The sequence below is a fragment of the Schistocerca nitens genome, chromosome 5 (assembly GCF_023898315.1).
Source record: "Schistocerca nitens isolate TAMUIC-IGC-003100 chromosome 5, iqSchNite1.1, whole genome shotgun sequence".
NCBI lineage: Eukaryota > Metazoa > Arthropoda > Insecta > Orthoptera > Acrididae > Schistocerca > Schistocerca nitens.
In genome coordinates, this window is record NC_064618.1 from 791,877,781 (window position 1) to 791,905,335 (window position 27,555).

The window sequence follows — 27,555 nt, forward strand, 5'->3', positions numbered from 1 at the left end:
TGTTCAGATGGAAAGAAGGTTTTAAGACTTTCCCCAAATTCAGTTTATTAAACTTTTGAATGAAAAGTGTTTCCCGAACTATCAAAAAGAATTCCCAAAGTTGAAACTGCTTCAATTATTAGAACACTACCCTTTTTTTCAAACAAGAACAACTTGAAAATGAACTGTGGAAAGTATACGCTGATGAGAAAAAACACTACCTCCAAGAATCCTCTTAAAGTGCATTGTCAACAATGATCTAGACTCCGTTTATGAAGAAACAACAAAGTTCCTGTGTTTGGTTTTGACCCTACCCGCAACTACAGCAAGCAGTGAACGAAGAATGAGTACTCTTAAATGAGTGAAGAATTATTTAAGGAATTCAATGTCCAACATCCAGCTGTCGTGTTTGAGCACGTTAGCAATAGAAAACACACTACTTGGAGAGCTCTCCAGTGATCAGATCTTTGTAGACTGAGTTATACACTTATTCGTGGAAAGAAAAGACAGGCGCATTGCACTTATGTACAAGAAAATATAAGTTATTCTTCTCTTGCTGCTGGAGCTCTACATATTTGTCATCGTTTCTTGAACGAGTTATTATTATCATTATTAGTGGCGGTGGTAGTAGTAGTAGTAGTAGTTGTTGTTGTTTTATTGGATACATTTTGTTTCATTTGTTTAAATTATTGTTTATTGTACCATTTTATCTCCCTATAATCACTGCAGAGTCTCGCCAACCTTTTCAACCGCGCTACGCCACTGGTATTAGATACCAAGGAAGTGGTGAACTATGATCACGCTTGAGAAATGTTTAACGCTAAGGCAATTTCTCAACAATTTCGTGGCTACTCTTGAGAAGTTGTCAGTGATGCTGTGCTCTGAGTGACTGCGCAGAAATACTGTACAACGAGGCGTTGAGCCGCAGCAGTCAAAATCGTTTTCTTATGTACATGTAAGGAAGGATTTGAAATTGTCCTTTCTACATTGGTGTCAAATGCACTACCTTTATTAATTTTTACTGTAGTAGTAGTAGTAGTATTAGTAGTAGTAGAAGATTTCTCAGAAGACGAAAAGAGAAATGCTATAACCTGCTATACCCAGAAACTACTTACATACATTTACTTATTGTAGAAAGAAAAAAATTATCTGAATGCATTTTTACTCCCCCTTACTGCATTATCATTGATTTTTGTTTAGAAATATGATTTTATTAACCATTTGGCGCTTTAGGCTGCTTCTTTGTTTATAAATAGTCCTGTTACAGATAGTATTCTCTCACTGGGAGCAGAAGCTGCAGGTATTGCGGGATACTGTTCTGCCATGACAGCTAGACCTGGGTAACAATTCTTATTTTTCATCCAGCACTGTATAGGATTCTTCATGCGTTGTAGGTATGGTTCTTCCAAATATTGTTGGATGTCCAGGTCAGCACTATCATGGCTGCTTTTCATTAGGTTTTTATTGGAAATGTCTTCATTGAAAGAAGCCCTGGCATTTGATTGGAAATGTTACTTGTGCCTAGTGTCGTTAGTGGGTGAATGAGTAGATCCTGAGGTACCTATTGTGTGTGTGCTCTGGAATGAGGCTTACAACAGCATTTTTTGAATGAGTTGGATTCATAAATGATAACATTTTGAATCTTATCTTGAGTACAGTAGTAACTGCATTTACTCAGTTTGTTTCTGTTAATCCTAATGTATTTATTAGTGAGTGGTGCAGATATTTCTGTAACTTTTGTGCTGTTAAGGTAGCTCCCTTTCCTTTGCATAGGGTTAGGAGTAGCTGTCAGAGTTCTAGAATAGCTTTTGAAAGAGAAATATAGCTTTAAAATATTGCGTGATAGCAATTCAAATGGCTCCAGTGCACATTTGTTCAAAATTTGCCATTCCTCAAGTGTGAGGTTGTGAACACCTGAACACTAAGGTGATAAAGAGGTTCCAAAGCATTCCTTTTTCTCTAGTAGGTGTTGTAGCGTATAAAATGGACTGTTCCCCCCATCAGGTTTTTGTTCCCTAAGTTACTTTATTTAAAAGTTTTTCATTAGATACAAGATTGCATGGCGTTCTTCATTATCAGTGCAACTTGTTTCAAAGTAACTGATCATTTTTCTTATCTTTTTCTGTGTAACACATGGATCACAGTTGCTGTTAAAAGAACTTCTCACAACTAAATGGATAGTGTGGGCTAAAGAAGACACCTGGTCTGCCACTTTGAATAAGCTGTATGGTGACCATCCTTTTGCTGACAGTGTCAGTTATGATGCTTACAGCTTTGTTTTTTATGTTCCGTTCTAAAACCATGTTGTCTAAAGCCTCACTAATATTAGAGCTGTATGCTTTTCTGGGAAACAGTATATCTCAAGAGCTAAAGCTTTCAGGCACCAGTTACTGTTAATGAAATGACCAGTTACTCAACATATGCCTTGCGGTTCAGTGAAGCCCAAATATTAGTCATTGACCCTTTCAGACCTGAATTTTTTCTAAAGAAAGGAAAATTTTTCTCTATATGGGAATGCCCTTAGGTAATTTTTTTATGATTTTAATGCAAGACTTAAACAAAAATATGTACCCATTCTCAAAACATACTTTGTACACGTGGTTTAATTTTATTGACTAAAATAACTAATTACAAAATATTGTCTATTGTAATAAATAGTAAAATGATCATTCAACAATTACCATGCAAAAGAACAATGACAATTTCCAGTTATACAGTGGAATACAGCAAACCACGTATCCTGGTGGTCACGAGCAGCTGCCCACTGCCACACTGACTTCTGATATTTTCATGATAATGCTCCACAGTTGGCAGCATTTGCACATGATGAAGAGGTTGAAAATTCGCAGATGTGTACCTCAGGTTCCCATTGGGAAAAAATACTTCTATTGCAACTGAATGTACACAATTGTAGCCAGAGGGTCTGAAAGGGTTAAAGAAACACAGATAGTCTGTCACTTCCAAGATTACGGTCCCTTTCTCTTTATGGTCATTTTCTTCAATTATGTTGCACATTTTTTTAATCAAATATTTTCAGTCTAACAGTGCAACAGGGTGTCCTCTATCTCTGAGAGTTGCTGAAAATTGTCCGTTATTGTGGCCATCAGTGCTGCATCTTCTTCTTGCTGTCATTTACTTCCCTTTTGATGAGAAACATTATATTTAGTTAGATCAGTGTTTCTGCAAGAAGATACATTTTGCTTGAGAACTAGTCCAGTAAAATTACATATCATAACATGCAAACCCCCCCCCCCCCCCCCATGAACCACGGACCTTGCCGTTGGTGGGGAGGCTTGCGTGCCTCAGCGATACAGATAGCCTTACCGTAGGTACAACCACAACGGAGGGGTATCTGTTGAGAGGCCAGACAAACGTGTGTTTCCTGAAGAGGGGCAGCAGCCTTTTCAGTAGTTGCAAGGGCAACAGTCTGGATGATTGACTGATCTGGCCTTGTAACAATAACCAAAACGGCCTTGCTGTGTTGGTACTGCAAACGGCTGAAAGCAAGGGGAAACTACGGCCGTAATTTTTCCCGAGGGCATGCAGCTTTACTGTATGATTAAATGATGATGGCGTCCTCTTGGGTAAAATATTCCGGAGGTAAAATAGTCCCCCATTCGGATCTCCGGGCGGGGACTACTCAAGAGGATGTCGTTATCAGGAGAAAGAAAACTGGCGTTCTACGGATCAGAGCGTGGAATGTCAGATCTCTTAATCGGGCAGGTAGGTTAGAAAATTTAAAAAGGGAAATGGATAAGTTAAAGTTAGATATAGTGGGAATTAGTGAAGTTCGGTGGCAGGAGGGACAAGACTTCTGGTCAGGTGACTACAGGCTTATAAACACAAAGTCAAATAGGGGTAATGCAGGAGTAGGTTTAATAATGAATAGGAAAATAGGAATGCGGGTAAGCTACTACAAACAGCATAGTGAACGCATTATTGTGGCCAAGATAGATACGAAGCCCACACCTACTACAGTAGTACAAGTTTATATGCCAACTAGCTCTGCAGATGACGAAGAAATTGAAGAAATGTATGTTGAAATAAAAGAAATTATTCAGATAGTGAAGGGAGACGAAAATTTAATAGTCATGGGTGACTGGAATTCGAGTGTAGGAAAAGGGAGAGAAGGAAACGTAGTAGGTGAATATGGATTGGGGCTAAGAAATGAAAGAGGAAGCCGTCTGGTTGAATTTTGCACAGAGCACAACTTAGTCATAGCTAACACTTGGTTTAAGAATCATGATAGAAGGTTGTATACATGGAAGAACCCTGGAGATACTAAAAGGTATCAGATAGATTATATAATGGTAAGACAGACATTTAGGAACCAGGTTTTAAATTGTAAGACATTTCCATGGGCAGATGTGGACTCTGACCACAATCTGTTGGTTATGACATGTAGATTAAAACTGAAGAAACTGCAAAAAGGTGGGAATTTAAGGAGATGGGACCTGGATAAACTGAAAGAACCAGAGGTTGTACAGAGTTTCAGGGAGAGCATAAGGGAACAATTGAGAGGAATGGGGGAAAGAAATACAGTAGAAGAAGAATGGGTAGCTTTGAGGGATGAAGTAGTGAAGGCAGCAGAGGATCAAATAGGTAAAAATACGAGGGCTAGTAGAAATCCTTGGGTAACAGAAGAAATATTGAATTTAATTGATGAGAGGAGAAAATATAAAAATGCAGTAAATGAAGCAGGCAAAAAGGAATGCAAACGTCTCAAAAATGAGATCGACAGGAAGTGCAAAATAGCTAAGCAGGGATGGCAAGAGGAGAAATGTAAGGATGTAGAGGCTTATCTCATTAGGGGTAAGATAGATACTGCCTACAGGAAAATTAAAGAGACCTTTGGAGATAAGAGAACCACTTGTATGAATATCAAGAGCTCAGATGGAAACCCAGTTCTAAGCAAAGAAGGGAAAGCAGAAAGGTGGAAGGAGTATATAGAGGGTCTATACAAGGGCGATGCACTTGAGGACAATATTATGGAAATGGAAGAGGATGTAGATGAAGATGAAATGGGAGATACGATACTGCGTGAAGAGTTTGACAGAGCACTGAAAGACCTGAGTCGAAACAAGGCCCCCGGAGTAGACAACATTCCATTGGAACTACTGACGGCCTTGGGAGAGCCAGTCATGACAAAACTCTACCATCTGGTGAGCAAGATGTATAAAACAGGCGAAATACCCTCAGACTTCATGAAGAATATAAGAATTCCAATCCCAAAGAAAGCAGGTGTTGACAGATGTGAAAATTACCGAACTATCAGTTTAATAAGCCACAGCTGCAAAATACCAACACGTATTCTTTACAGACGAATGGAAAAACTAGTAGAAGCCGACGTCGGGGAAGATCAGTTTGGATTCCGTAGAAATACTGGAACACGTGAGGCAATACTGACCTTACGACTTATCTTAGAAGAAAGATTAAGGAAAGGCAAACCTACGTTTGTAGCACTTGTAGACTTAGAGAAAGCTTTTGACAATGTTGACTGGAATACTCTCTTTCAAATTCTAAAGGTGGCAGGGGTAAAATACAGGGAGCGAAAGGCTATTTACAATTTGTACAGAAACCAGATGGCAGTTATAAGAGTCGAGGGACATGAAAGGGAAGCAGTGGTTGGGAAGGGAGTAAGACGGTTGTAGCCTCTCCCCGATGTTATTCAATCTGTATATTGAGCAAACAGTAAAGATAACAAAAGAAAAATTTGGAGTAGGTATTAAAATCCATGGAGAAGAAATAAAAACATTTGAGGTTCGCCGATGACATTGTAATTCTGTCAGAGACAGCAAAGGACTTGGAAGAGCAGTTGAACGGAATGGATGTTGTCTTGAAGGGAGGATATAAGATGAACATCAACAAAAACAAAACGAGGATAATGGAATGTAGTCGAATTAAGTCGGGTGATGTAGAGGGTATTAGATTAGGAAATGAGACACTTAAAGTAGTAAAGGAGTTTTGCTACTTGGGGAGCAAAATAATTGATGATGGTCGAAGTAGAGAGGATATAAAATGTAGACTGGCAATGGCAAGGAAAGCGTTTCTGAAGAAGAGAAATTTGTTAACATCGAGTATAGATTTAAGTGTGAGGAAGTCATTTCTGAAAGTATTTGTATGGAGTGTAGCCATGTATGGAAGTGAAACATGGACGGTAAATAGTTTGGACAAGAAGAGAATAGAAGCTTTCGAAATGTGGTGCTACAGAAGAATGCTGAAGATTAGATGGGTAGATCACGTAACTAATGAGGAGGTATTGAATAGGATTGGGGAGAAGAGAAGTTTGTGGCACAACTTGACTAGAAGAAGGGATCAGTTGGTAGGACATGTTCTGAGGCATCAAGGGATCACCAATTTAGCATTGGAGGGCAGCGTGGAGGGTACAAATCATAGGGGGAGACCAAGAGATGAATACACTAAGCAGATTCAGAAGGATGTAGGTTGCAGTAGGTACTGGGAGATGAAGAAGCTTGCAGAGGATAGAGTAGCATGGAGAGCTGCATCAATCCAGTCTCAGGACTGAAGACCACAACAACAACAACAACAACAACATGCAAAAGCTTGGATAGTTTTGGCATATAAATGATATTGGGTCCAATTTAAAAATTGAAGTTTTCTGACAATGGTAGACTGCTTAGGGCACTATCCGACCTTTTCCACAGCATTGGGTTTTTGTGTATTTGAATGAACAACACACATACCTGTGTATTTTCTTTTGAACACATCCAAAAGAAGAGACACCACACAGCTAAAAGTATGTTAGCTTTACTCATTCCATTGTTTGTATCCACCCAGAAATTTTGATTGTCATATTAATGTTACATTCTCCTTTTTTCTTTATATGATAAGATGATGTTTTAGGTATTAATTTTTTGCTTGCTGCCAATCACCAGGTTCTCTACACTTTTAAGTCTTTATACCTGTACTAGTTTTTCATAGATCTTGGTAATTAAGAGGTGAGGGATCCATTTACTTTGATTTATTCCCATTGAAAATTTTGCCGATTGTCAAGGGCCTTAACATGCTGTGCTGTGGTACTTATTAAACTGGTGTTGCTACAATTGATCAGCGTGATCAGATGTTGCTCATAGTCATTTTGTTTTTCAGTAAATCTTATATATTTGTATGTTCACAGGTCAGGATTTTTTGCAGCAGCGAGTTTCATGTCGTTCCAGCAATGCCGTTTCAATTTTGGTGCAACTCCATACCGCTTCCCACCAAAGGATCGCAACTTTCAGAGTTTTAACATGCATGCCACTCTTGATCCTGCAGACAAGGTTGTCCTGCCCAGGTATATTAAGCCATTAATGGTGTTATATAGAAAGTAAATAATTCATTTCAGTTATGATTCTTTTTCATAATGTCCAAATAAAGAGAAAAGATGCAAATCAGCAGTGGATTGAAAGAAATGGTAAATCCAGTAGCTTTGAGGTTGCTGGGTGTATATATATGTATAGTTAGGCTATAAATTGGTGGTGGTGTTGGTGGTGGTGGTGGTGGTGGTGGTGGTGGTGGTGGTGGTAATAGTAGTAGAAGAAGACCACCTACAGTATTTTAAGCGGCAGCAGGAAAACATACATATAAAAAATGTTTTACATACACAAGCTTTTGGAGCCAGTGGCTCCAGGGTTGAAGGGGAAGGGGGAAGGAAGAGGGGCGAAGGAAAAGGAGGGTAGAATTTAGAAATGCCACCCAGAACCCCAGGTCATGGAAGACTTACCATCTGGTAAGTTTCCCCTGACTGAGGTTCTGGGCAAATTTCCTAAACTTACCCCTTTTCGTAGACTTCTCTTGTTTTTTTTTTTCCTTTACTCCTCTCCTTCCCCTTCAACACTTCTGCTGGAAGAAGCAGCCACTCGCTCCAAAAACTTGCATATGTAAAACCTTTTTTTTTATGTTTGTTATCCTGCTGCCACTTAGTGAGAAGATTTTTTATCTATTCAATTACATCATATTGTAAAAAATTTATTATTTTTGTTGTTATAATAGATATTTTATGTATAATATATTTCATGATATCTGAACAAAACAAAAAAAATTGTGAAATTGTTTGCCGAAAGTAAGAAATAAGGTAGCTTAAAGAAACATTTGATGCCCCTCATTTGCTGTACATGATTTTGAGCATAATTCAGGGGCATTTCAAATGTTTCTCTATTTTAGTTCATATTTTTAAATGAAGTAGTGCACGAAACATTATACCTTTTATAAAACAATGGAAAATCCTGGATGGAATGTAACAATATTATGAAAAGGATAGTTGCTACTCACCATATAGTGGAAATGTTGATTCACAGATAAGCACAACAAAAAGACTGCCACAAAGATGAGTGTGGCTTCAGCCACAGCTGCCACAGACTGGTCGTGTGTGTGTGTGTGTGTGTGTGTGTGTGTGTGTGTGTGTGTGTGTGTGTGTGTACGCACGCACGCGCGCGCCTGTTGTCTGTTTTTGACAAAGGGCTTGTTGACCAAAAACGCTCTACCGACTGAGCTATCCGGGCCCACGCACAAGCATTATCGTACAGCTGCATGGTGTGAGAGTGATGACAGTCTTTTTGTTGTGCCTATCTGCGACTCAGCTTCTTCGCTGTATGTTAGTAGCAACTGTCCTTTACATAATATTATATACCTTTTATAAATTTTGCGGCATAATGTAAATTCCAGGATGGAAAAATAACATACAATAAGGGAAGGGCAATCACTTACTATGTAGAGGATTGCTGGATGGTGCACAGAAACATGTAGTAGAAAAAGTTAACTCTAGCCTTTGAACTCTTGATCTTTTTCTGGTAAGAGTACAATCATGCTCTGCCACTACCCCCCCCCCCCCCCACCACCACACACACACACACACACACACACACACACTAGCTGAGAGACTCATGCTGCTACTGTGAGCATGTGTAAAGGTATCTGTGTGATTGTGTGTTCACAGAAGCTAGTGTTAGCTGTTTCCTACTGTGTCTCTCTGTGTGCCACATACCAATCATCTGTAGGTAAGTGGTTGCCTTCCCCTCATTTTATGCGTATTAAAGAAAATAGCATTTAGTGAGGTACTTGCTTTTCTTGAAATATCTTCAAAGAAAGCCCTCAAACTACTGAAATATCAGACTTCTTTCGGAAGTGGTAAATTGCCACAAATATTCAATTTTTAACAAATGTCATAATAAAAAATGCCATTCTTCATAATCCTAACATAATGTTGCATAGTTGCTACTTTAAGACTGTTTCGTAAGATGTTCAGTAACATTATGTATACCCGTTTTGTAATTACTTTATAGAAATACAGTTTTGCAAGAAATTAAAATAGCCTGCTCTAATAACTACTTAAACACTTTGGCATATTGTTACTGTGTGAATTATTTCTTCCTCAGTTTTTGTTTAAGTTGGTCTCCACAGTTCATAAGTAGTCATTATGTAGTGGTTACCTCAGCAGCCCCAACAATGGGTGTCAGATTATATAGAGGAACTTTGCAGTCCTATCAGCTATTTCAATGATGGCATGTAGTCAGATCAGTCAGAGAGGGCTTAGTGACCATAATGCTGGTACAAGAAACACCCTGTTGCACTGTTAGACTGAAAATATTTGATTAAAAAAATGTGCAACGTAATTGAAGAAAATGACCATAAAGAGAAAGGGACTGTAATCTTGGAAGTGACAGACTATCTGTGTTTCTTTAACCCTTTCAGACCCTCTGGCTACAATTGTGTACATTCAGTTGCAATAGAAGTATTTTTTCCCAATGGGAACCTGAGGTACACATCTGCGAATTTTCAACCTCTTCATCATGTGCAAATGCTGCCAACTGTGGTCATCAATGGCATAAAGCTAATCAAGAAAGCTGGGAGAGTATTGTGAAGTCAGAAAGATGATGTAAGCTGCAGTCCTAAAAGTACATTCCAAGTAAAATAACAAAAGATGACAAAGATTCATGCTGGTGTAATGGCACCATTTATGAATAGTGAAAAAAATGGAGACCAGCATAATCTTGGTACAGAAGAGATTGCACACATAACTAATAGACAAAAGTTAATGATAACTCCCGCATCAGTAAAGAAGGGCCATAGTTGATGCTTGGAATAATTTTCATAGTCAGGTCTTGGCAAAACATTTGTCAGAACGTCTTAGGAAGTTCTGATCATACTTAATCAACAAACTAATCCAAACCTTCCATTCAATACACTTGTACAATTCTCTAGCGTCAAAACTGAAGACCCAGACAGAAAGCATAAATTTTAAACTCTGCATGCAAAAATATATTTACATGAACGAATACTACTGTGCAAATGTTCAACAGCTGCACAAAATCACAAATTAAATACACTAATGTCAGCACATCTAGTACTGAAAATCAATTAATGTACTTAAAGTGAACGTGGCACCAGACCCCGACAGTTTCCAATTAAACTTCACATTGATATGTCATGGAATTAATTCCTTTTCTAGCACATGTTCATTAAGAATTGCTTACACATTGAATGGTGCGATGTGACTAAAAACAATTGCAGGTCATTATCATTTACAAAATGGGTAATAGTTTAGATGATGCACAGCATGTTGTTGTTGTTGTTGTTGTTGTTGTTGTGGTCTTCAGTCCAGAGACTGGTTTGATGCAGTTCTCCATGCTACTCTATCCTGTGCAAGCTTCTTCATCTCCCAGTACCTACTGCAACCTACATCCTTCTGAATCTGCTTAGGGTATTCATCTCTTGGTCTCCCTCTACGATTTTTACCCTCCATGCTACCATCCAATACTAAATTGGTGATACCTTGATGCCTCGGAACATGTCCTACCAACCGATCCCTTCTTCTATTCAAGTTGTGCAATAAATTTCTCTTTTCCGTAATTCTGTTCAGTACCTCCTCATTAGTTATGTGATCTACCCATCTAATCTTCAGCATTCTTCTGTAGCACCACATTTCGAAAACTTCTATTCTCTTCTTGTCCAAACTATTTATTGTCCACGTTTCACTTCCATACATGGCTACACTCCATACAAGTACTTTCAGAAAAGACTTCCTGACACTTAAATCTATACTCGATGTTAACAAATTTCTCTTCTTCAGAAACACTTTCCTTGCCATTGCCAGTCTACATTTTATATCCTCTCTACTTCGACCATCATCAGTTATTTTGCTCCCCAAATAGCAAAATTCATCTACTGCTTTAAGTGTCTCATTTCCTAATCTAATTCCCTCAGCTTCACCTGATTTAGTTAGACTAAATTCCATTATCCATGTTTTGCTTTTGTTGATGTTCATCTTATATCCTCCTTTCAAGACACTGTCCATTCTGTTCAACTGCACTTTCAGGTCCTTTGCTGTCTCTGATAGAATTATAATGTCATCGGCGAACCTTGCAGTTTTTATTTCTTCCCCATGGATTTTAATTCCTACTCCGATATTTTCTTTTGTTTTCTTTACTGTTTGGTCAATATACAGATTGAATAATATCAGGGATATTCTACAACCCCGTTTGCCTTTCCTTAATCTATCTTCTCAGATAAATTGTAGGGTCGGTATTGCCTCAAGTGTTCCAACATTTCTACAGAACCCAAACTGGTCTTCCCCAAGATCGGCTTCTACCAGTTTTTCCATTCGTCTGTAAAGAATTCACGTTAGTATTTTGCAGCCATGACTTATTAAACAGATAGTTCGGTAATTTTCACATCTGTCAACACCTGCTTTCTTTGGGATTGGAATTATTATATTCTTCTTGAAGTCTGAGGGTATTTCACCTGTCTCATACATCTTGCTCACCACGTGGTAGAGTTTTGTCATGGATGGTTCTCCCAAGACTGTCAGTAGCTCTAATGGAATGTTGTCTACTCCCGGGGCCTCGTTTCTACTTAGGTCTTTCAGTGCTCCGTCACACTCTTCACGCAGTATAATATCTCCCATTTCATCTTCATCTAAATCCTCTTCCATTTCCATACTATTGCCCTCAAGTACATCATCCGTCTATAGACCCTCTACATACTCCTTCCACCTTTCTGCTTTCTCTTCTTTGCTTAGAACTGGGTTTCCATCTGAGCTCTTGATATTCATACAAGTGGTTCTCTTTTCTCCATAGTTCACTTTAATTTTCCTGTAGGCAGTATCTATCTTACCCCTAGTGAGATACGCCTCTGCATCCTTACCTTTGTCCTCTAGCCATCCCTGCTTAGCCATTTTGCACTTCCTGTCGATCTCGTTTTTGAGACGTTTGTATTCCTTTTTGCCTGCTTCATTTACTGCATTTTTATATTTTCTCCTTTCATCAATTAAATTCAATATATCTTCTGTTACCCAAGGATTTCTATTAGCCCTCGTCTTTTTACCTACTTGATCCTGTGCTACCTTCACTATTTCATCTCTCAAAGCTACCCATTCTTCTTCTACTGTATTTCTTTCCCCCATTCGTGTCAGTCGTTCCCTAATGCTCTCCCTGAAACACTCTACAACCTCTGGTTCTCTCGGTTTATCCAGGTCCCATCTACTTAAATTCCCACCTTTTTGCAGTTTCTGCAGTTTCTTCAGTTTTAATCTAGAGTCCATAATCAATAGGTTGTGGTCAGAGTCCAAATCTGCTCCTGGAAATGTCTTACAATTTAAAACCTGGTTCTTAATCTGTCTTACCATTACATAATCTATCTGAATCCTTCCAGTATCTCCAGGCCTCTTTCATAATTCGTGAACCAAGTGTTAGTTGTGATTATGTTATGCTCTGTGCAAAATTCTACCAGGCGGCTTCCTCTTTCATTTCTTACTCTCATTCCATATTCACCTACTATGTTTCCTTCTCTTCCTTTTCCTACTGTTGAAATCGTCACCCATGACTATTAAATTTTCATCTTTCTTCACTATCTGAATAATTTCTTTATCTCATCATGCATTTCATCTGTCTCTTCGTCATCTGCGGAACTAGTGGGCATATAAACTTGTACTACTGTGGCAGGTGTGGGATTCGTGTCTATCTTGGCCACAATAATGCGTTCACTGTGCTGTTTGTAGTAGCTTACCCACTCTCCTATTTTTTTTATTCATTATTAAACCTACTCCTGCATTACCCCTGTTTGTTTTTGTATTTATAACCCTTTATTCACCTGACCAGAAGTCTTGTTCCTCCTGCCACCGAACTTCACTAATTCCCACTATATCTAACTGTAGCCTATACATTTCTCTTTTTAAATTTTCTAACCTACCTTCCCGATTAAGGGATCTGACATTCCACGCTTCGATCCGTAGAACGCCAGTTTTCTTTCTCCTGATAACGACGTCCTCCTGAGTAGTACCCGCCTGGAGATCCGAATGGGGGACTATTTTACCTCCAGAATATTTTACCCAAGAGGACGCCATCATCATTTAACCATACAGTGAAGCTGCATGCTCTTCGGAAAAATCACGGCCGCAGTTTCCCCTTGCTTTCAGCCGTTCGCAGTACCAACACAGCATGGCTGTTTGGTTAGTGTTACAAGGCCAGATCAGTCAATCATCCAGACTGTTGCCCTTGCAACTACTGGAATGGCTGCTGCCCCTCTTCAGGAACCACAAGTTTGTCTGGCCTCTCAACAGATACCCCTCCGTTGTGGTTGCACCTACGTTACGGCTATCTGTATCGCTTAGGCACACAGGCCTCCCCATGAACGGCGAGGTCCATGGTTAATTATAGGTAGATATCACTAAATTCTGCCCATTCCAGAATCCCAGAGGTTATTGTAAGCTCAGTGATTATGGTGTTCCTGAGGAAATCTAGCTTCTTTCAAAGAATCAGCATGGATTCACAAGCGCAAGACTCGTGTGGAACTCAGCTTGCTATTTATTCATTCATGACATAGTGCAATCAATAGATACAGATGAGCAGGTAGGTAGATTCCCAAAGGTGTTCAACACTGTATCACATAATCAACCATCAACCAAGTTACTGCCTTATGGAGTATCTTCGCAAATAGGTTACCCTGAAGAGTACTTTATTAATAGAATTCAATATGTTCAACTGGAGTGCAGATGTTCCACAAAAAAAAAAAAAAAAAGTAGCTTCAGGTGTGCCCCTAAAATCTGCAACAGGTCCTCTAATGTTCTTGGTAACCATAGATGATTTATTGAATTGGATTAGAAGTGCTATACGATCATTTGCTGATGATGCAATTTTGTACAGGAAAGTATTGTTGTCAGTTGACTGTAAGAAAATGCAGAAAGACTTGGGCAAAATTTCCACTTGGTGTCATGAATGGCAGCTTTTTCAGATATGAATAAATGTAAGAAAATACTTATAACCAGAAGGAAGAACCAATAGTATTTTATTACAAGATTAGTGGTGAACATACTAACCATGTTACGTTCTCAAGTATTTATGGGTAATAATAAGAAGCAGTGTAAAATGGGACAATCATGTGAACTCAGTATTGGAGAAAGTGAAGTCATAGATTTGTTGGAAGGATTCTGAGAAAATGCAATGCATCTCTAAAGGAAATAACATGTTTTTGAGTCATCGGTCTTCTGATTGGTTTGATGCAGCCCGCCACGAATTCCTCTCCTGTGCCGGTCTCTCCATCTCAGAGTAGCACTTGCAACCTACATCCTCAATTATTTGCTGGGTGTATTCCAGTGTCTGTTTTCCTATACAGTTTTTATCCTCTACAGTTCCCTCTAGCACCCTTATCAGACCACGTAATTTCCAACATTCATCTGTAGGAGGAAATAGCATATAAGACACTAGTACAACTGATTGTTCCAGCACTTGGAGTGCTTATCAAGTAGGCATGACAAAAAATTCAGAACCATGCTACTAGATCATAACAGCTCGATATAGCCCATATGAAAGTATAACGGAAGTGGGACTCATTGTATCTCACGGAACCCTATTGGGCAGATTCAAATAACCTGTAATTGAAGAAGGCTGTGCAAACACTATGCTGCCACCACAGAATATTTCACATAGAGGTCATGGAGAAAGATAAGTGAGATTAGGGTGCATACAGAGGCACACACTATATGAAAATTAATATGGAAAACCCCTATGTAATGCAGAATTGACCACTAAATGTCACAAGAGGTGTACCTATCAGTATATGTGAGGGGCTGTCAAATGAAAACTGAACACGTGCTATAACGGGTACGTGGAAGAGTTCCATTCAAAACTAGTCACCACATGTGATAAGACATTTATACCACTGGGCGAAGAATGTAATTGGCCATTGATGGAACCACAATCATGCCCAGTCTTGCACTTCCACATCTGACTGCGATCGGCATCAACGAATCTTTTCCTTCAGGTTGCCAAAAAATGTGAAAATCACTTGGTGAAAGATCTGGGGTGTACGAGGATGTTGTAGTGTTTCCCGACCAAATTGCTGAAGCACAGTCTTCTCCGATAAGCAGTGTCGGCGTGGGCGTTGTTGGCCTTAGGATGATTCCTTCTAACAACATTCCAGGGTGTTTTGATGATGCATCACAGTTTCTGAAAAGTGTATTCATAATGGTGCATATTGATTGTGGTTCCGTAGTCATAGAACTCGACCAGCACAGGCTCCCTATAGTTGGAGGTCATCATGACCTTACTGGAATTTGTGTGCATGGTTTTGGATTTATTTGGTGGAGGAGATGCATGATCTTTCCACTGTTGGGTTTGCGGTTTGCCCTCAGACTCAAAAAAAAAGTCAGAATACGCAGGAATGCTATCGGACAGAATCATCCTGTTGCATGATAATGTCCTCCTCCCCACACTGCCAATCGGACAAAGGCTACACTTCAGCAATTTGGGAAACCCTGCAGCATCCTCCATACAGCCCGGATAATTCACCGTGTGATTTTCACATCTTCTGTGATCTGAAGAAAAACACGCATCGACATCGGTCGCAGTCAGACAAGGAAGTGCAAGAGTCACTGCAGTTATGGATCTCTCAGTAACTGACCACATTCTAAAAAACAGGAATAGAAAATCTTCAGAATGAGATTTTCACTCTGCAGCGGAGTGTGCGCTGATATGAAACTTCCTGACAGATTAAAACTGTGTGCCGGACCGAGACTCGAACTCAGGACCTTTGCCTTTTGCGGGCAAGTGCTCTACCAACTGAGCTACCCAAGCACGACTCACGTCCCGTCCTCACAGCTTTACTTCTGCCAGTACCTCATCTCCTACCTTCCAAACTTGCCCGCGAAAGGCAAAGGCCCCGAGTTTGAGTCTCGGTCCGGCACACAGTTTTAATCTGTCACAAAGTTTCATATCAGCGCACACTCCACTGCAGAGTGAAAATCTCATTCTGGAAACATCCCCAGGCTGTGGCTAAGCCATGTCTTTGCAATATCCTTTCTTTCAGGAGTGCTAGTTCTGCAGGGTTTGCAGAAGAGCTTCTGTAAAGTTTGGAAGGTAAGAGACGAGGTACTGGCAGTTTAATAGAAAATCTTGTCTCTCAGTGGGATAAATGTCTTAAGGTGTGTGTGATTACGATTTACTGGACTGCTGTGGCAGGTATTGAGTTTTCATTTGACTGCCCTTTATAAGGAGGAGGGAAGGAATACATCTTTTGAAACTCGCTGGCAGCTTAACTGTGTGCTGGACTGAGACCCAAACTCGGGACCTTTACCTTTCACTGGTAAGTGCTCTACCAACTGAGGCACCCAAGCACAACTCATGACCCATCCTTACAGTTTCAGTTCTGCGAATACTTCATCTCGTACCTTCCAAACCTCACAGGAGCTTTCCTGTGAACCTTGCAGAACTAGCACTCGCGGAAGAAAGGATATTGCAGAGACATGACTTAGCCACAGTGTGGGGGATGTTTCCAGAATGAAATTTTCACTCTGCAGAGGAGTGTGTGCTGATGTGAAACTACCTGGCAAATTAAAATTGTGTGCAGGACCGAGACTCAAACTTGGGACCTTTACCTTTCATGATGGGCAAATGCTTTACCGACTGAGGTACCCAAGCACGACCTTCCAGGAGAGCTTCTATGAAGTTTGGAAGGTAGGAGACAAGGTACTGGCAGAATTGAAGCTGTGAGGACGGGTCGTGAGTCACGCCTGGGCAGCTCAGTCGGTAGAGCACTTGCCAATGAAAGGCAAAGGTCCTGAGTTAGAGTTTCGGTCTGGCATACAGTTTCAGTCTGACAGGAAGTTTCATATCAGTGCACACTCAGCTGTAGAGCAAAAATTTAATTGTACATATTTTGCTGTCAGTAGAGAAGCAGTTAAAGCACATTGTGTTTGTCAGGAGAGTTCAGCGACTTCAACGAATATGAACTAAATACAAACATTGATTAGTCACTGAATGTCACCTGAGTAACAGATACATTAGGGACATTTAAATCTTTCTAAAGCTTCCTAGGTTGGCTGTTAGTGATGTGATTGTGAAATGGAAATGTGAAAGAACAACAACAATCATAGCTACACAAAGAACAGGCAGAGCTCATGTACTTACGTAAAGGGACTGTGCAGCATTGTGGAAGATGGTTGTAGTTGTAAAAATTGTATCAAACCAGCGTAAGGAATCACTTGTGAGTTCCAAAGTGCTATCAGCAGTCCATCTAGCACAATGACTGTGCAAAGAATGGGATCAGTGGTCGAACAGCTCTTCATAAGCCACACATTTCTGTAGTCAGTACTAAGCAGTACTTCGAGTGGTGAAAAGAGCGACGCCACTGGGCAATCAATGACTGGAAATGAATGAGTTGGTGTGATGAATCACATTGTACCATGTGGCAATCCAATGGAAGGGTTTGGATTTGAAGAACACGTGGAGAACATTACCTGTCATCAAGTGGATCGCCAATTGCGGCCGTTGTGGCCGAGCGGTTCTAGGCGCTTCAGTCTGAAACCATGCACTACGGTCACAGGTTTGAATCCTGCCTTGGGCATGGATGTGTGTGATGTCCTTAGGTTGTTAGTTAGGTTTAAGTAGTTCTAAGTTCTAGGGGACTGATGACCTCAGATGTTAAGTCCCATAGTGCTCAGAGCCATTTTTGAGAGCAACAGTTTGGACCTGATGATTGTATCAGCATGACAGTTCAGACAGTCATAAAGCAGCATCTATGATGCATTGGTTTGTGGGCAATAATATTCCTGAAAGGGACTAGCTTACCCGGAGTAACAGTCTGAACACAATGGAACACCTGTGGGATGAGTTAGAATATTGATTTCACTTCAGACCCCTGTGTCCAACATGACTACTTTGCCTGGTTTCAGCTCTTGAGGAAGTATGGGCCACCATTCCTCCACAGATACTCGGATACCTCATTGAAAGTGCTCCCAGCAAAGTTTAAGCCATCATGAAGGTGAAGTGTGAACACACCCCATATTGATATCACTAAGAGGCATCAGGATACTTTTGACCAAATAGCCTGTAAATTGTCTTTTTCTGCTTGCTTGACAAATGGTGTAGGAAAGAAAATCGATAATATTGGTAAGATGTACCTTCAGCCAAACTGTACAGAGTGGCTTGTGGAGTGTTTACGTAAATGCAGAGTGTTGAAGATTAATCAATAAGAAGTCATTAAGCTGGAAGCAAGTGACTTGAAGGAAAAGCTACAAATACAAAACAATTACATGGCAACAAACTAGTAAATTATTACTTTGTATCTCCCAAGGGAAAAAAAATAAAAGTATGTAATTGTATCATGAACCAAGAGGATTGCTTATTCAGGGCAGAAGGTTTATTGTACATTAATATTTCATGTGGGCCTCTAAATGCAATCTTCACATACTACAAACATTTCTTTGAACATCTATATCGGTTTTGCTCCCAGTGAAAGCTGAGAGTTCCTTAGCAGGGGGAGGTGGATGCACTGACAGCTCAGTTTCAGTGAGATGCATATCCAGGGAGTGAGGCAGAAAGTAAGTCAGCAAATGATCATCAGTGGGTGATGATGCATGTAGCCGTATCAGACGATGTGCGGATCAGCCATGAGTGACATTGCATAACAGCTCGTCTTATATTTTGACCCCACTGCCTAGCTAATTAATTAATTATGATGAAATAAGACATGTTCCTGCCATGATACATTGCTGTGTCAGACATGCTAACAGTGCATTTTCTCCTTCACAAATTGTTGCATGTGAAGGGCTACATTGACCAGCTCATAAAGAGTAGGTCCAGTGCATCTGCAGGTTCCCTAATTCGCCGTTAAGAGGTTTACTTACTTCATGCATTCTAAAGTTGTCTTGCTGCCCCATTGGGTCTTCTTCTCTGCCCCCATGGCTCCAAATGAGCATACAATTGAATGTGAATGATGAAATGGCAGGTGAGCAAATCTAAACAGTACTTAAATAAAGGTCTCAAAATAAGAAGATGCCTTCTTGTTTTTTTTAATAAAAAAATAAGGGAAAATACCTTCAGAGCCCGTCTAATGGTAATGCTTGAACATAAGTTCATGAAGTCTAATCTTTCTTACTGAGCACTATTGCAAGTTCGTAAAATTATTTCTACTTGAATTTAATATTGCTCACTCACATATTTGCATATAAATATTCTCTGAGACACTTTCAACTTACTAAATCACTTTTATGTGAAAACATGTTCAGTCCGCTGCACATACATGGTGCCTTTGATAGTGGGCGAACTTCATTGTTTGGTGCCTCGCTACACAGGGTGTGTTTCTGATTAATCAGTTTAGTCACCCAATGACTGGCAAAATACAATTCTAATTAAAAGGTAAGTGTGGTTTTGGAGTTACTGAAATTCTGGTTAAGAAGCTGTCAGTGTGGATATTGTCAACAGTCTAGTGGGAGTTGTGTATAAACATTTGAACAGTTAATATCGATAAAGAGTGTTATACATTTGCCACCAAGTCTCGGAATCACTGTATTGTTTATGCTCCAATACGACACGGCTCATGCTCGAACCTCCATTCTCTTGCTATGTGGACTATTTGTCACTTTATGGAATGGCGATTATCAATCCTAACTGCTTGCAGGCATACAGCAGTGTAAGCCTTTCTGCACTGTATGATGACATCTAATACAATTGTATCCACATGGGGCATAAATGCCAGTGTCAGCTTATTTCTTGTGTGGGCAGTCTCTTTTAATTATTTGAGCCTCCATCTTCTGTACCTCCTGGTCTTACCAGTTTTCCCCAGTTTTGAGTCTTTGTGCGAAAGTGGTATCTTGTCATGCCAGTGATCTAAACTTTTATTGCTGATCCAAATTTCTTACCTCCTTCCAGTTTATTAGTGATTCTGCCCTTCCCCCACGGTTTGCTAGATTTCATCAGAGGATCTGAGATTTCCAGATGTCATGTATCATATGGTTAATAAAACTTGGGCTATGGTGAAGGCTGGGGTTGAATTGCTCCCCAAGGCATCCTAGTGTCTTGACATTCTTTCATACCACATGCAGTTTTAAAAGGTCAAGGAATGTAGCAGACTGTCCTAGGCTCCTTAAAAAGTTGTGAGGATTGGTACGGTTCAAGAAAGGAACATTAGTGGGCAGTGTTTTCTTGGCTGCCTTGTCGAAGGCAGATGTCATGATATCTGCTCACACTGAAAGTGGTTGTCAGAGGATGAAGAATGTTGGAAATGTTCAGACTGTGCTTGGATTGAGAAAATTGTGGAATTCAATAGGTAATGAGGAAGGACCATTTGTATATGGCTTGTTGAATGATTTACGGGGAGTTAATTTTGTGTCTGTCTCGCTAAAAGGGGCCACACTCGACAAGGCAGCCATCACACTAATATTGGCAAATTGTTGTGTCTACCTTAATTCATTTAAAAAAGCGTATAAGGTGAAAATAGACATCCACCAAATCAAGTTGGAACCCAGTAAAGATTTTCACTACACTGCCTCATATGGCAGTGTCAGCAACACACAGTGTTAACTAATATGTAGTGCCTGACCTGCTTCCCCCATCCACAGTCAGAATTCCTTATTTCCACTTAATGTCTGAGAACCTTTCCAGAACCAATATGCACAGGGGTAATATGTCAGTTCTTTGTTCTAAAAATGCTACTGTAACTTAAATTTAATTAATGTAGTGGCACATAAATTACTTTTTGTGAGCATAAAACTTAGAAGTTTTTGAAAAGCCAATGAATCGTATGTTGCTTCAGACTGATAGTGTCTGTGAATCAGTGTTTTGAAGGAACAGATTATGGTTTACAGTGTACCTCTGCTTCATTTTTGACACCATTACTTTTTGTATCATCAGCATCTATCTTATGTGTGTCCAGAATCTGATATGATGTAATGTTGTTATTAACTGAAACAAAGCCTTGAAAGTGCACATCTCCAACTTTTTCATGGATTACCTGCCACTGCATAAGGTGAGATTAGATTAGATTAATACTTGTTCCATAGATCATGAATACGACACTTCGTAATGATGTGGAATGTGTCAGGTTAATAAGGGTTTTTTTCTTTTTTCCCCTTAATTTATATCTAAAAATTCAGCCAATGAGTAGAAGGAGTTGTCATCTAGAAATTCTTTTAATTTATTTTTAAATGTTAGTTGGCTATCTGTCAGGCTTTTGATGCTGTTTGGTAGATGACCAAAGACTTTTGTGGCAGCATAATTTACCCCTTTCTGTGCCAAAGTCAGATTTAACCCTGCGTAGTGAAGGTCATCCTTTCTCATGGTGTTATAGCTATGCACACTGCTATTACTTTTGAACTGGGTTGGATTATTAACAACAAATTTCATAAGTGAATATATATACTGTGAGGTTACTGTGAAGATCCCTAGATCCTTAAATAGATGTCTGCAGGATGACCGTGGGTGGGCTCCAGCAATTATTCTGATTACACGTTTTTGAGCAATGAATATTTTCTACTCAACGATGAATTACCCCAGAATATGATGCCATATGAAAGCAGTGAATGAAAGTAGGCATAGTAAGCTAATTTACTGAGATTCTTATCACCAAAATTTGCAATAACCCTAATAGCATACGTAGCTGAACTCAGACGTTTCAGCAGACCATCAATGTGTTGCTTCCAGTTTAACCTATCATCAATGGACACACCTAAAAATTTTGAAAATTCTACCTTAGCTACAGACTTCTGTTCAAAGTCTATATTTATTACTGGAGTTGTCCCATTTACTGTATGGAACTGTATATTCTGTGTTTTATCGAAAAATTTAAAGAGAGTCCGTTTGCTGAGAACCACTTAATAATTTTGTGAAAAAAATCATTTACAATTACATCGCTTAGTTCTTGGTTTTTGGATGTTATTACTATACTTGTATCATCAGCAAAAAGAAGTAACTTTGCATCTTCATCAATGTGGAATGGTAAGTCATTAATGTATATCAAGAACAGTAAAGGACCTAAGACTGAACCCTGTGGGAACCCGTACTTGATAGCCCCCCCCCCCGTTTGAGGAATCAACTGTTGTTTTAACATTACATGAACCACTTATTTCAACTTTCTGCATTCTTCCAGTTAAGTATGAATTAAACCATTTGTGCACTGCCCCACTCAAACCATAATGATTTAGCTTATCTAAAAGAATTCCATGATTTACACAATCAAAGGCCTTTGAGAGATCACAAAAAATACCAATGGTGATGTCCGGTTATTCAGAGCATTTAATATTTGATCAGTGAAAGCATATATAGCATTTTCTGTTGAAAAGCCATTCTGAAAACCAAACTGACATTTTGTTAGTACTTTACTTTTACAAATATGGGAGGCTACTCTTGAATACATTACTTTCTCAAAAATTTTTGATAGAGCTGTCAGAAGAGAGATTGGGCGGTAGTTGTTGACATCCGACGTATCCCCCTTTTTATGCAATGGTTTTACAACGGCATATTTCAGTCTATCGGGGCAAACACCCTGCTCCAAAGAGCTATTACATACGTGGCTGAGAATCCTACTTATCTGTGGGGAACAAGCTTTAAGTACCTTGCTGAAAATGCCATCAATTCTGTAAGAGCTTTTACTTTTCAGTGAGTTTATTATTTTACTGATTTCAGAGGGAGAGGTTGGTGGAATTACAGTTGTTTCAAACTGCACAGGTGTGGCTTCTTCTATTAGTAGCCTTGCCTCTTCTAGTGAAGATCTAGATCCTATTTTCTCCACAACATTTAAAAAATGATTATTGAAAATATTTTCAATTTCTGATTGTTTGTTAGTACACTTGTCATTCAGTTTTATGGCATTAAAGTCTTCCTGTGCTCTTGGTTGCCATGTTTCCCTTTCAATAATATTCCAAACTGCTTTAATTTTATTATCAGAGTTACTGATCTCAGACATGATACACATGCTTCTGGACTTTTTAATAACTTTTCTTAGTACCGCACAGTAGTTTTTATAATATTGAACAATTTCGGGGTCAGTACTCCCTCTTGCTGTTAGATGCAGTTCTCTTTTACAGTTGCAAGATATTCTTATTCCTTTAGTTAGCCAAGGTTTTTTATATGTTTTCTTGGAATTATGTTTAACTATTTTCTTGGGAAAACAATTTTCAAATACCCTTAAAAATGTATCGTGAAATAAGTTATATTTCAAGTTTGCATCGGGTTCCTTATACACTTCATCCCAGTCTAGGTGCTGTAGGCTTTCCCTAAAGTTTGCAATATTTATATTGTTAATTGAACGCACTGCTTTGAAAGTCTGATTTGATATACTGCATGGAGCTATGTCATGTACTGTAACTAGCTGTGCACCATGATCTGAAAGACCATTCTCAACAGGATAAGCATGTATGTCCTTAAACTTGGTAACACAATGGTAACAGGGCAGTGATTGGAATCTCTGTCTGTTCATTCAGCTTTAGGTCTTCTGTGGTTTCTTTTAAATCTCTTAAGGGGATACGGAATCGGATTTTGGGTTAAAAAATCGAATTTTTTTTTATTGGCGTATTATATTCTGCCATGTTTCCTCTTTAAAATGACGTATCATACATAGCTCTACTACAATTATAACTATTTTATTTTTATATATTTGTGAGATCGGGTATTGCGCTCTTCACAGTGGTATAATGTTCGCTATGTCAAATATCTGGGAGATGGTGACTCTAAAGCATTCAAAGAAGTTTTGGAAAGCAAACCATATGGGAACAGTGTAAATATAAGCAAACTTGAATGTATAGGACATGTGCAGAAGAGAATGGGTGCCAGGCTGAGAAGGTTAAAATCAGTTATGAAAGGGAAAAAACTAGATGATGGGAAAACCTTGGATGGCAGAGGAAGATTGACTGATTCCATAATAGACCACATTCAGAACTGCTATGGCCTTGCAATCAGGCAAAATATAGGCAATCTTGAAGAAATGAGGAGAGCTATATGGGCTTTATATTTCCACACCGCATCCACGGATGAGCATCCACAACATGGTTTGTGCCCCAAAGGTGAAAACAGCTGGTGTAAATACAATAGGGGACTAACAACAGGAGAGAAATACATTCACCACCACAGTCTACCATCAGCCATCATGGCAGAAATAAAGCCCATTTTCAGAGATCTGGCTGACAGAAGTCTTCTGATGAAATGTCTTCACGGAAAAACGCAGAACCCCAACGAGTGCTTGAATAGTGTGATATGGCATCGTCTCCCAAAAACAGTGTTTGTCGGAATTAATACACTACATTTTGGTGTGTATGATGCTGTGGCAACCTTCAATCTTGGAAATATAACTAAATGCCAGGTCCTTCAAAAGTTGGGTATGTGTGTTGGTTCCCGTACGGTACGTGCTATGTTCTTTTTAGATCAGCACAGACTAAGGCATGCTGATAATATAATCAAGACATTAGTGAAAAAAGCAAGACAGGTGCAGAGGGGTGCCAAAAGAAGACTTGAAGATGATTATGAAGACTGTGAAGGGGGTATTAGCTACGGATCAGGAATGTTTTAATCTTCTTTCTCCGTTTCCCGTAAGTTTACTTTTTACTTCATCTAGGAACATTATCTCAGGTACTGGTCAACCTAGAAGTCTGAAATTTTTATGACGTAGTGACATAGGTCCCTATTACATACTGAAACAACGATTTTTTAATTACTTGATTTACAAAAGACTTAGGGGTGATAGTCTAGTAAAAAGCGATGGAAAAAATTTACTTAAAAATAAATGTACAATATCTCTGTAAGAAAATACTTTGACAATAAACTGTTGTTTCAGTATTGTTGTAACATATGAATGCACATACAGTAAAATTTTTACCTCTCTGTCTCCAGTAGTTTGTGAGAAAATGTTCCCTATAGTAGGCATATATTAACATTGCGGGGATAGGTGATTCCGTATCCCCTTAAGGCAGATGCCAGAATGATACCTTTTAAAAGGACATTTCTGATACCCTTCCCCATCCTTTCCCAATATGAACTTTTACTTTGTCACTGATGGTCTCATCTTCAAGTGGGCATTAAACCCAAAACTTTCGCCCTTCTTTGAACATTGGAATTTGCCCTTCTCATGTCCATGAGCACAAATTTGGCCAGTCAGTTATATGCAGTACAAAAACATTTACCCAAAAATTCCAACATATTGATAAACTCACATTAAAAACTGGCCTTTTTGAAAAGAATGTTTGAATATATGTGGTTCCACAGCACCTCACACTGTTAAAATAATTCACATTGAGGAGATTGTATAAGAAGTGGAATTTTGTGATTTTCTTTGATGATTTTGTGATCAAACCGTTTTAGCCATTTAACAAGTTTTACTCCTATTATCAAGGCTCATGGCTGAGTAATATACCCATTTGGAAGTTTACCAATGTTTTTGAGCAATGGGGATTTGCAGCTTTATTGATGATGAGCAACTAAAGTTTCTGCATCACACTGGCATTGATGTAAGCAAGAACTGTCAGTCTGTCATTGCTGAGCATGGCATCATAGCAAGTTCCGTGTTATGCAGTCAGTTTTGTCAGGCATGAGAGTGAAAAACAATCCAATTGTGTTGTCTTAAGGATGTTACACTTTTCGTACTGTGCTTTAGCTACTAGTCAACTTACAGGCACTGACACAGTCCTAGGCTTATGTATGAAGTTTTTTCCAGCTCAGCACGTGTGCAAACACCAACACACACACACACACACACACACACACACACACACACACACACACACACACACACTAACTAACTAACTAAAAAATGAGGGCTCACTTGCTTAAAAGTAAGTACAATTTTCCAAGCTGTTGTTTATGTCTGTGCACCACTCATCAATCTGAAATCAGCGAATGGATGCCTTTTCTAATTTTTTTTCTTTTTTCCATTGTTGTTATATGTTAATTTTCATTATCATTACACAGAGTCCGCCAGAAAAATGTATACACTCTCTGTGAGGCTCTGCCAAGATATCGATATCGTCGTTCGATTTGACTTACAAATGTGTTGCAGTATGGTCTTTGGCTCCACAGATGTTACTACTTTCATCTCGGTATTGAGAAAACAAGATGGCTGGAGCACACTTGACATTTGAGCAATGAAAATGTATTTTGAATTGGTGTTTCAAGTTTGATAATGCCGTTGAAGTGCAACGTCATTGGAGGCTGGAGTTTGAAACAGAACCGGCAACCCACCTAACAATTAAATGCACCATTGACAAGTTTGAATTGTATGAAATGATTTGTGATGTCAAAAAAGGAAGATCAGGAAGACAGCGTACAGCTACAAGTCGTGCTTCGTCAGCTCTCGTGTTGGAAATTTTTGTTAACTCTCCACAGACGTCTGCTATGCAATGAGCACATCAAGTGGGGGTTAGCAGTAAAAGTGTATGAAGAATTCTGAAACCTGCAAAGTGGACAGTTTACATTTGTGATTAATGACGATGATCCTGATCGCTGAATGCAATTTTGCGAATGGTATCAGCAAATGGTAACTGATGACGAACAATTTGTGACGAAGGTAGTGTGTGAAGTGACAAGACACAATTTAAACTTAATGGAACTGGGTATTGACATAACAGTGTGTACTGGGCACCTGAAAATCCACATGTTTATGTGGACAAAGCGGTCTGGCCACCACGGGTTCACATGTGGTGTGGACTGTCATCTAGGGGCTTGCTTAGTAGGACCCTTTTTCTTTGATGCTACTGTCACTGTATAAGTGTACCTGGAAATGTTACGCACATCAATTTTGCCAGGTAAATGTGCGCTTTATGGAGCTGATGAAGAGGTTTTCTACGAACAGGACAGGGCACCACCACACTACCACCTACCCATAAGAGCTTTCCTGGATGACCGTTTTCTGTGGTATTGGATTGGACAGAGAGGGCCCATTGAGTTCCCTCCACGGTCACCAAATCTAACACCTATGGACTTTTACTTGTGGGGAACTGTGAAAGATAACGTCTACAGATGTAAGCCACACACGCTGGAGGTACTTTGCCAGGAGATTACAGCGACGTGTGCAGTGATCTCCACTGTATCATTGACTGGCATAGTTGCGGTGACCATTCGTCGTTCTGTTATGTGTCTAGCCGTCAACGGTGACCATTTGGAAGATTTAAAGTAACCATGTGCTAAACTGAAGGTTTTACAACATGTATGATCAATTACTGAATGTAAAATAAACACACAAGTAATACTTTTCATTCCTTAAAGTGTGTATACATTTTTCTGGTGGACTCTGTATGTTAATGCCAGGATATTATTGATATGTATTGCCCTATATATATTGTCGGATCTTGCCCTCTTGTCGTTTATAAGGTGCCTAAGGGAT

General features: G+C 39.4%; 1 protein-coding gene across 1 annotated transcript in view; it reads left to right on the forward strand.

Moving 5' to 3' along the window:
- LOC126259781 (RING finger and SPRY domain-containing protein 1-like) overlaps window positions 1-27,555 on the forward strand; it is a 166,111-nt gene that overhangs the window by 123,251 nt on the left and 15,305 nt on the right. The window contains exon 9 of the mRNA XM_049956788.1: window positions 7,118-7,273. Within this exon, the coding sequence (XP_049812745.1) occupies window positions 7,118-7,273 (156 nt within the window). The remainder of the gene's footprint in view (window positions 1-7,117; window positions 7,274-27,555) is intronic.